This window comes from Tachypleus tridentatus, chromosome 7 (assembly GCF_004210375.1).
Source record: "Tachypleus tridentatus isolate NWPU-2018 chromosome 7, ASM421037v1, whole genome shotgun sequence".
Taxonomy (NCBI): Eukaryota; Metazoa; Arthropoda; class Merostomata; order Xiphosura; family Limulidae; genus Tachypleus; species Tachypleus tridentatus.
In genome coordinates this window covers 175,342,801-175,354,456 of record NC_134831.1, presented here as the reverse complement: position 1 = coordinate 175,354,456, position 11,656 = coordinate 175,342,801, and the positions used below count along the sequence as shown (strand labels likewise).

Here is an 11,656-nt window from a genome sequence, read left to right as displayed (position 1 = left end):
AGTAAATGTAAAGAAACTTTTAAACACTATATAAATAATGGGATAAGAAACATCACCTTGAATACTGTAAACCTCAACAGGGGGTGACAGAAGTTTACGGCCTTCTCATGTGTCTTCTAGTAAAACTAAACGAGTCTTAATAAACATAAATTTCCTCCTTTCCTAACTCAGTTTGGGTGTTTTTGGAAGTTGTATATTAAACTTTGAATGAACACACAAACTTTGAATAAAATTTTTATTTATAACAGAAAAAGCAGAATAAATAAATGCTCAGGTACTGTGATTGAGGGGCAACTTTATTTTTTAATTTTAATTCATAGAGCCAAGTCATTTTCAGTTTCAAATATTCATAAAATCATTAAAATGTACACATAACATACATTGTAAACTTTACAAACAAGATTATTACTACCAACATTAAGTCAAGCATGTGAATGATGTAGATTTCATGTTGCATAAGCTTCATTGTTACTAAAATTTCTTCAGACTTTTTAACAGATGTGGATGGAAATTAGTACATTCCATTCCTTGTCAATATGTATTACAGCCTGTTCTATCTCCAGGGTCTCCTCTGAAATAATACTATCTACTCTGATGAAACTTGTAATTCATACAAACACATAGAACTTTAGTTGTTACTCACAAATCTATTCTTGCTGCTTCATTTTTTAACAAATCAAAATCGAAATTTGGCACTTCTAAAGGGGCCAGATCTGGGAGATCTCTTGAGCCACTACTTGTATCACTAACAGAAGAAAATGGGTAGAGAGAACTTAAGTCCTTAATCAAATGTAATCTTCTAGTTCCCTGCCAAATGTTTTTTCTCTGTAACTCGTTAACAATATTTTGAAGGTGCTCATTCTCTTGTGTTACTCGTTCTAGTTCCACCATCAACTGTTGAAGTAATGTCTTCAACTGTATATTATTTAGCTGCAGTTCTTCAATCAGTGTCTTGTCATTTCTGGGTGTGTTGCTTTCACATGATATACTAGCTGGAGTAGGGCTTGGTTGAATTAGAAGCTGCAACAAATAATCATTTTCTTCCAAAGTTTGTAATATCACACACTGAATGTGCTCTGGACTCCTGGGAGGTTGTGCTCCCACAGTTACATCTTCATCTTGTATATCTTCCGAGCTTTCTTTGAAATACTCGCTGTTTTGCTTGTATCGATAACTGCTTCTTGGCGAAGATGAAATTCACACTGCAGAGTGAGAGATTCTTTGGCTTTCTCTGAATTTGTCTGCTTTAAGGCCTCCTGTAAGAAACCTGAATGACAATCTTATAAGAACAGGTTGGGACCAACTTGTAACAAACAATATGGAAAGAACACCTGGATTAAACTGTTCAGTTACTGAAAGTTGGAACTATGATATCAGTATAATTACTGAAGGTTGTATCTATGACTTCAGTAAGAGTTATTTGAAACTATAATATCAACATAAATACTGAAGGTTGGAGTTTGTTTTGAATTTCATGTCAAGCTACACTAGCCATCCCTAATTTTGCAGTGTAAGACTAGAGGAAAGTAAGCTAGTCATCACCACCCACTGCCAACTCTTGGGCTACTCTTTTACCAATGAATAGTGGGATTGACCATCACATTATAACAACCCTAGGCTGAAAGTTCAAGCATGTTTTGTGCGACAGGGATTCAAACTGCAACCCTTAGCTTACGAGACGAGTGTCTTAACCACCTGGCCATCCCAGGCCAAAAGTATCTGTCCTTAGTGTGTGTGTGTTTATTAACAGCAAAGCCACATTGGGCTATCTGCTGGAACCACAGAGAGGAATCAAAACCCTGCTTTTAGTGTTATAAATCTGAAGACTTGCTTATGTACCAATTGAGCTGTTTGAAGGTTGGAACTATGACTCCAGTAAAATTTTTTGAAGTTATAATCTGTGATGACGAGAAAACCCATGTGTAGAAAAATTATATATGTAAAAAACAGCTGGTATGGGTAGAGAAGTGAACAATGTTTCGATCTGCAAGATAGCCTTAGAACTCTATATCCAAGACCCTAACCCATCTATCGTAATTCCCAGCAACCAATTAGCAACCTTCATAGGATTCACCACGATGAAGACAAACTTCATGTTCAACAACCCTAACTATATACAAATAAATGGCCTAAGCATGGACAATATTTTTATGACACAAGTTGAAACACAAACAATTAATACAGCATTATATCTACCACTATAGTGGTACAGATATGTAGATGATTGCAGGATTCCCATCTACAGAACACAATTATTTCAATCATATTAACTCCATATGTGAACAGAAAGAAAACAAATATTTCTTAACATCAAGAACCAATACACAATTCAAAACAGAAATCCACCAAAAAAATCACCCATACTGGACTATAAAAATAATAAAGGAAAACTTCAGACAAGAGTACCTATCATGATCAGTACTCCCTCTTAGTGCACACCACTCTCACATTTAACAAGTTTCTGGATCTGGTTTTCACAATCCTTTGTTATTTACAGTTGTTCTGTTGATCCTTAGCCTAGGTTATGCCTTCCCCTTCTAGGAATTCTAAAACCATTAGTGCTATGTTTTCCTATCAGAGAATAATATATTTATATTTCAGAATGTTATAGATGAGATATTTTTCCATGTATTTCCACTCCTTACATATTACATCATGTAGCAGTCTTATAAGCAATAGATATGAGTTTTCTTCTATATTCTATGTTTTCTTGCACCACAATGTTTATACCCACACTAAGCCTAATGGCACAACCATGTTCATGTGATTCAAAATGTTGTAAGTTAGGTTTTAGGCCTATGGTTTCTAATATTTCCCCATAGCTTTTAAGGTTTGACATCATATGTAAAAAATAACTTTTGAGAAAAACTTCTTTCATCATCAAGCCAAACTGATGAGCTCTGGTATTGAATGAAAGGGCTCTTAGGCACTGGCTTGTGGGGATGAAAAGACAGATCTGAAATTTTTGGTACAAGGTGATTAATGTAACTTACTAATCAACTAATGAACTGATTTACATTAATTGATTTTTCCCAAGAGATGATTAAGAGAAAATTTAACACTAAAAATCAAGTTTCAATATCTATAATGGGCAGAGCACATCCAGTCTACTGTGTAGCTGATTAACAAACAAACAATGGTATTATTTTAAGTATTTGGATAGTTTGACTACCAAACACAAGAACAAATCTTAATTCTGATTAGTGAATTATTTTTGAAACATTGATTTAATAATGGTTTTGATTATTTACTTATTAATTGGAATAACTGAAAACAATAATACATACGAACACTAATAAGCAGTCAATTTGCTATCAAAATAACTTTTTCATCAAACAAAAAAAAAAAAAGTATTTTAATTTCAAGTACATAGTGTGGCATGGTGATTTGTGAAGGATTAGGCCTGCATGGCTCTGGGCCTGTTTGTAAAAATATTAAATCACACTCTTCTGAGAGATGTAAATTCCTTTACAACTTAAATTGTCCTTCATTCTTGGTGAAAAGAACAAAACATATTTCTTTTATCTTTTACACAAACTTATAAGTAAAGCAAGAGACAGAGACTACTTAAATACACTCTCACTGTAATACATTTTTATCTTTTACACAAACTTATAAGTAAAGCAAGAGACAGAGACTACTTAAATACACTCTCACTGTAATACATTTTTATCTTTTACACAAACTTATAAGCAAGAGACAGAGACTTTACTTAAATACACTCTCGTGTAACACATTTTTATCTTTTAGAAAACATGAAATCCTATTTTGACAGGTTTGTAAATCACAAACTCTTAATTCAAGACCAGCATTCAGTCATTTCAAAATGTCAACCTTAGAAAAAAAAAAACACAAAGAGACAGTACCTGCTGCTCTCTGGTGACACAAAATGGCCTCTTCAAACTTTCCTGATTTTAGAAAACCTTCAGCTATACGATATTGTTGATGAGCCTGAAATATAAGTAATATTTGAAAAGTAGGTTTTATATTTTATGTCACACTACAGTTTTACTATGTATTATAAAATTGTGATAAAACACAGCCACATAAATATCCTTGTGTTTACTACAAAGGGAATATTGAGTTAACTGATTTTTTAGTTTTAATTAAGTTTCAGGATATGACAGTAGATAGATGGTTAGCTAGTCAATATGCTTGCATTAAAGTAACTGACTGCTAGAGACAGAAACATTTATTTTCTTTGTGCAAGAACCATAAACGAATTCAAGTAATGAAGTTGGTTAACAGTTTATTACAGGCATTCATTCACATCTGCATACATTAGTAATTTCCAACATCACTTTCCATCAAGCAGTAAGTAAATCCATTAGCACAACAGAGAAAAAGTGCATTAGAAAGATAAGACAATCCACAATTTGTAAATACTTTTAAAAGTTAGAACTGTCTTCGTCTAAGGTGATCTGTGAAAAGGTGGTCTGAAAAAAACTGTTTAGACAAAAAACTATAACTTCAACACATAAGTAAATGGACTGAGCCTCACTGTATAACTTCAACACATAAGTAAATGGACTGAGCCTCACTGTATAACTTCAACAAATGAGCAAATGGGCTGAGTCTCACTGTATAACTTCAACACGAGTAAAGGGACTGAGTCTCACTGTACAAGTCAAAACATGAGTAAATGGAATGAGTCTCACTGTATAACTTCAACACATGACTACCCAAACTGAGACTCGCTGTATAACTTCAACACGACTAAATGGATGGCATCTCAATGCTCAAAAGCACAAGTTTCATTTTCTCTGGAGAGAACAATGTTCAAGCCTTAAACCAATTATTATAACATCAAATCTGGGTACATACCTCCAATATTTCCTTAGGAACACATTATTCAAAACTGAAGTTTTTTTTATTTAATAGAATTAAAAGTTTATTTTAGAAAAATAGACACTATGTTTCTATAAAAACTCTACATAGTGAATCATATATGTACATATCTTTACTTTTGTTTCACACTGATTTGATACTGTATTCCATTCAAATACATCTGTGTAATACATGTACAGGGTGGCCCATAAGTCCCTACGCATCCATATGTTATGTTATATTCAATTACGCATGTATAATAAATTTGTTTCTTTTTTTTCAGAGAAATATGGCCAAAATATGTTTTAAGTATTGATTATACATCCAAAAACATTTGAATGTCACATATCTAAAAATACATTGCTACAGGTAATTTTTATCTGAAGGAGTAATTGCTCCCAGAATTCTGTCACTCTAGGTAATTTTGTTAGAAAGAGCAGTAGTAAAAGGTAATACAATTAATCACAATTTTTTTATCACTTAAAAAGGTGAAATTTGTCACAGGATTAGTTTAGCAAATTAAATCACAAGATGTAGTCATAATAAACACAAATAATGACATTACAACTTTTAATTTTATTTCTTTACATGCTGCAGCATGGTAGGTGATTAGGGTGCTCAATTTGTAATCTAATGGTTGCAGATTTGATTCCCCATCACACCGAACATGCTTGCCCTTTCAGCCATGGGGGTGTTATTACAATACAATCCATCTCACTTTTCATTGGCAAAAGAGTAGCCAAAAGTTGGCAGTGGTTTGTGATAGCTACCTGCCTTCTCTCCAGTCTTACACTGCAAAATAAGGAATGGCTAGTGCAGATAGCCCTCATGTAGCTTTGCACAAAATTCTAAAAACAAACAAGCAATTTCTTTATATAAAACTGAATCATTGAAAAATGCAACGAGAAAAACTTCTAGCAATTTGTGGCATTTAATTATATAGCTGTGCCATGTGAGCTGTGCAGATTTACCAATAGCTACAATAATGCACCAGTTAATGATTATATTATCAGTAAAACACTTACAGCCATACTCATTTTTCCACAACAGTAAAAAAAAAATCTCAGTATTTTTTAAAGGCCATAAATGACTGATTTTTAGTCGGCCTTATACAGGTATAATCATTACCTGCAATACTGTGAAAAGCCTTAATATTACACAGTGCTGTAACTAACATGCAATTTGTAAATATAATCAGATCACACAAAAAAAGGGGATATCATTCACAGTTTAATTTAAACATTGTAAATCACTGTTATTAATATCTTTGCTAATAACATAAGACGTTGTGACATTCAAAAACATGTATGTTGTGGATTCTAATATCTATTGCATTAGTTTAAATCTCAAAGGTTTATTTAAGAATTACATTATTATCACAGTTGGGTCTACTCGAACACTGGATATTCCTTTAAGTTGTAAAACTTTTGTACTATCACTAATAATAATGTACTAAGAATTTCGTACAGAATTTATTTGTACAGAAGTTAAACACTAAGTACTAACTTCTATACATGTGTAAACTCTTTACGAAATTTTAAAACTGTTTGAGCCATAATACACATTTTATTAAAATATGTTATATCGTACCTAAAAATAATTAAATCACTGACTCGTTGTTAACTATTATCACTATTTCGTCGGTTTTCATGCAACAAGCTGACTTAAAGGTCCTTACAAAATTGAGCGAAGTTTCCATATTTTTCTCGATCTCTCCGCCCTCTTAACTACTATAACTGGAATAAAATAACTAAATAAAATGAAACATTTATTTATTTGATTGTTTTGTTGTTAACTGTTATCACTATTTCGTCGGTTTTCATGCAACAAGCTGACTTAAAGGTCCTTACAAAATCAAGCGAAGTTTCCATATTTTTCTCGATCTCTCCGCCCTCTTAACTACTATAACTGGAATAAAATAACTAAATAAAATGAAACATTTATTTATTTGATTTCAGCTTTTACACTTCCACCGATTATTCATACTTAGCATCATTGAAATTTAAAATAAATATTCTAGTATAGGGGTGTATACTATAATAGAAATAAAAGTGAAAAAAAGATAAACTCTATTTGGTATAATATCTAGTTATTTCTACTCTAAATAGCCTACTAAGCAAATATTTCGGCTAAAACGACCACCCCCAAAACTCTTACGATTCGGGTTTAATTGTTCTTAATTTAAAACTACTGACTAGAAAGAGAGCAACGTCTTCCTTATCTGAATACTTTAATCGAATAACAGGATTAAAGTTATTTTGATAAACAGTTTGCTCTAAAAGTGCAGATCGTATTTAGTGACATTTTGCGGGCTCTAACATTAGATTATCTGATCTAAAACTGAGCATGTTAATCTTTAGGCCACAATCGGCTATGCTAAAAGTAAAGAAAACTATAACATTCCTCTTTTTTTCTCATTTTTTTATATGTGCCTAAGTTATTGACAATGATATTTTATTTTGCTATTTAAAAGAAAGAAACACATGGTAAATTTAACAATGTTCGCTAGATGGAAGCACTTAGAATAACGTTCACGGGAGTATTGCTTAGCTGGAATGTTAGTTACTAAATTACGTTTTTTACAATTCTAATCTAGTTGGTAGTTACAGACAAAACGCTGCATAATCTGTAAAAATAAACAAATCTAATTACAATTCATTGTAAAACAATTTAGGTTTACCTATAGGAGTGTTTTACGCATAAAGCTGCGCGAAGACTAAAACCTCAAAATTTATCGTCAAATGCCCTCAAGTTGACTGCTAATCCATTGGTTGTGACGGAATCATACGATTACAAAATAAAAGAGAACATATGTGACAGGGGTGAAATAATTTTGTTGATGATTCAAACTTATTAAATGAAGGCAAAAAATGTATACGTTGCGTTTGAATTTCGTGCAAAGCTACACAAGCTGTCCCTAATTTTGTAGTCATAACCACTCACCACCATCTTTTGAGCTACTCTTCTACCAACGAATAGTGGGATTGACCGTAACATTATAATGCCTCCACTGCTGAAATGGCGAGCATGTTTGATGCAAGGGAGATTCAAACCCGTGACTCTCCGATAACGAGTTGAACGTCTTACCCCACCTGGCCATGCTGGGGTCGCGCGTTGTAAGTGTATGTCTTTGTATGATGACTCTTTCGGTATTATAAAAACGGTGATAAGCAATTCATTTAGATATGGATATTGTCATTTTCATGTCACCTAAAATGACTGTGATAACAATTTTATAATAATGAGGATGTGACTGTATCACTCAATCTGATAGTTAAGTTGCGACTACATTCAATATATCACTATGTTATTAGGTGGAACAATGAATGCATGACTGTATCATATCATCTAATTATTAGTCGTAAATGTATCGTTCAATTAAACAGTGTAAATGTGACTGTATCGTTCAATTCAACAGTATAAATGTGACTGTATCATTCAATGTAACAGTAAAACTGTGGTTGTATCGTTAAGTCTAACAGTGTAGACGTGACTGTGTCGTTCAATCGAACAGTAAAACTGCAACTGTATTTCTCAGACTAACAGTGAACAATATTTATTATATTTACCACTCAAAGAGAAGTTCGCAATTGTTATCAGAAGTATATTATTATTATTTTTTTTTAATATTGTGCTCTAGTTGGTTGGTCTTTAAGATGACTTTCTATTTTATCTCTGATCCTCTCATACTTGTAGTTCGAAAAGAACGAAGTAAGTATATGCATGTACGTATGTATGTATATATACATATATGTATGATTTTCAATTGCTTTAATTTTAGGTTACGTATACGTTATGATCGTTTAGATTTACAGTTTCAATACTTAGCTTCTAGATAAAATAGCTGGCTTTATCCAATAAACAGTTGCGTTTCAACCTACTGAGAAGGCGACATGGTTACAAAACACTGCGAAGTTATGTTTAATAGTATGGGATTTAATGTACATGGTTACAAAACACTGCGAAGTTATGTTTAATAGTGTGGGATTTAATGTACATGGTTACACTAAAATAGTCTCATATTTATTATCCCTAGTTACGATATGCACAAGAAGAGAAGTTTGTGCTGTGACACATGAGTTAAAACACCAGGAAAGTTTCAGAGGCATCATGGGAAAGAGGCCATCGTAACAACAGCCTTTTAGTGTCGGATAAAAGAATGGAGTTCCGTTTCTTGGCACAGCCGAAGTGCACGGCATAGAAGCCACACAGGTGGCTGGAATGTGAGTAGAAGAGGAATATTTATACTAATCACTTGTTCGTAACTTTAAAGTTTTAATTTCAATAAATAGCATACGACTCTTTAAAAAATATAATTTATTGTTTTTTAAAGAACAAAGGGAATCTCATATCTTAAGTAAATTAAAAATCAGTTTTTAAAGTTACCTTAATAATGACAATTTAACCCTAACCAAAATCTATCTATCTACGGTCTTATCTAATTGACATTTAATTAATTTTGTGTACTAGTGGTTTGTATTTTTATATAGATTTGAGAGGGCGCTGCGTAAAAGATAAATCTATTTACATTCGGTTTCTCTTTTCTCTCGTTAAAGGTGAAGGTGGTATGGTAAAAATCAGTAAGTGGAATACGACGCACGTCTCCTTCCTTTCTACAGATTTTCATTCAGTCAGAACAAGAAAACATTTGACTTTTAATGTGACCTTTGAGTTAATAGTAATCTTACCAAATTACCCATTGGGACTTATCCTACATGTATCAAACTTGACTGAAAACGGCGTTTCAGGAACGTTTCGATGAAAACACAGATTTAATGACAGTTGATGTTTTTAGATTTGTACTAATTGGGAGAGCAAATTTTTCTAAAAAGTGTTTATTTTTAACTTCCCCAAAACTCATGTGTTTTACAGATTTATAATCAATATTAGAGAATATTAAAAAATAACGTTTTTTATGTTTTAGTAACAACTGTTTGAAGTTATTTTCAAAAGTTAATGAAATTTGCTGTACTCGTTAAAGCCACTTACACTTTTATATGTATAATAAGCAATTCATCTAGTTACATATGGAAATGACTAAGCTACAAAAATACGAATAAAGAAAAATGGAAGTAGAATATTAAATCTTTCTTCAACATAATAATTGTTTTATAATAACACCAAACGAACGTTTTTAAAATAAAATAAAATGTAACAACATTTTCAAAGCTTACTGTTGATAAAGTATTTCTTTCAACAAATTATATTTATTATTTTAACCGGAGATGATGGAGACCAGTTAAAATACAGCGTTCAAAAAATTAACAGATTATGAAAATCAGTTTGATATTAAACTTCTGAAGTCATGATAAAACACACACACACACACACACATATATATATATAGTGACATCATGATAAAACACGTGTATATATATATTCCAATATTAAACTACTGACATCATGATAAAACACGTGTATATATATATTCCAGTATTAAACTACTGACATCGTGATAAAACACGTGTATATATATATATTCCAGTATTAAACTACTGACATCATGATAAAACACGTGTACATATATATTCCAGTATTAAACTACTGACATCATGATAAAACACGTGTATATATATATTCCAGTATTAAACTACTGACATCATGATAAAACACGTGTATATATTTATTTTTTAACTACCTGTGATTTTATTGTTTATATTTGTGATTTTCTTAGTGAGAAGACTCGTCACAAGGTGTAAGCTCATTTTTAGGAGTTGAACCTCTTTACGGTTCGAAGTTCTTCAGGGTATGGTCAGTATGAGTTGTATGTCCAGTAAACAGAGGTCAAAGTTCTTCAGGGTATGGTCAGTATGAGGTGTATGTCCAGTAAACAGAGGTCGAAGTTCTTCAGGGTATGGTCAGTATGAGTTGTATGTCCAGTAATCAGGGGTCGTGATTCGGTTTTGTGAAGTTATAACGTTTACACCACATGGAACTAAACTTAACAACATATAAAGAGATCAATGTTTATAATGTATACTAAGTGTGTTTAAAATTTAGATTGGTACAGATCGGACAGAAAGTGTTCGTACTCCTGCGTCGTGAGTAGTTTTTTCCTCATAACTTAAAAAGTATCACGATTAGGATAATGAAAGTACAGTATATTATAAATATTATACTAACACACATCCAGATAAATATTTATGTAAATTGAACGACAAATAAACTGTTTATAAACAAATAACCAAACATAGGAGGGGAGAAAGTGTTCGTGCGTCTACTTTAATGGTCAGTTGTGTAGTCTTTCAGGTAAATTACTTGATGCAATTTCTCCTCATAGCCCTCCATGATCGTTTGACAGTATTCGACTGGTATTTTCTTCCATTCTTCTTTACAGAAAGCCTCCAACTCTTGCACGTTTTTCGGATGACGCTGATGAACCCTGGTCTTCAACTCATACCAAACGTTTTCAATTGGGTTGAGATCAGGTGACTGCGATGACCACTCCAGAACGCTTATGTGGTTCTTTTGCAACCAGGATTGCACATATTTCGATGTATGCTTAGGGTCATTGTCGTGCTGGAAGATCCAACGACGCCCAAGCTGCAAGTTCCGAGCATCATCCTTGATATAAGTGCCTAATATATCAACGTACTCTTTTTTTTCATGATTATGTTGACGCGGTGAAGGCTGTCTACACCAGAAGAGCTGAAGGAACCCCATAGCATGATCGAGTCACCTCCGTGTTTAACTGTAGGGACGGTGTTCTTTAGAAGATTTCGTTCCCCCTTCTTACGGAAAATATTGTGAACATCATTGTGGCCAAAAAGCTCGATTGTAGTCTCGTCTGACCAAAGAATACTCTTTCAATAGGTAAAGGGTTTATCTG

The 11,656-nt window shown here is 32.8% G+C and overlaps 1 protein-coding gene across 4 annotated transcripts; it reads right to left on the bottom strand.

Moving 5' to 3' along the window:
• Positions 1-221: 221 nt before the first annotated feature.
• Positions 222-6,741, bottom strand: LOC143257310 (nuclear receptor-binding factor 2-like). 4 transcript variants are annotated; one of them, XM_076515762.1, is made up of 3 exons: positions 6,506-6,740; positions 3,867-3,951; positions 222-1,267 (listed from the first exon to the last, which is right to left on the bottom strand). In XM_076515762.1, exons 1-3 carry the CDS (start codon positions 6,524-6,526, stop codon positions 1,107-1,109), a joined length of 267 nt encoding a protein of 88 aa, XP_076371877.1. In that variant the 5' UTR covers positions 6,527-6,740; the 3' UTR covers positions 222-1,106. The 4 variants fall into 4 exon arrangements, 3 of the variants coding, with proteins under 3 accessions (XP_076371877.1, XP_076371879.1, XP_076371880.1); XM_076515764.1 differs by having other exon boundaries at positions 1,170-1,256; positions 6,506-6,741; XM_076515765.1 differs by having other exon boundaries at positions 1,170-1,256; positions 6,678-6,734.
• Between the last annotated feature and the right edge of the window lie 4,915 nt (positions 6,742-11,656).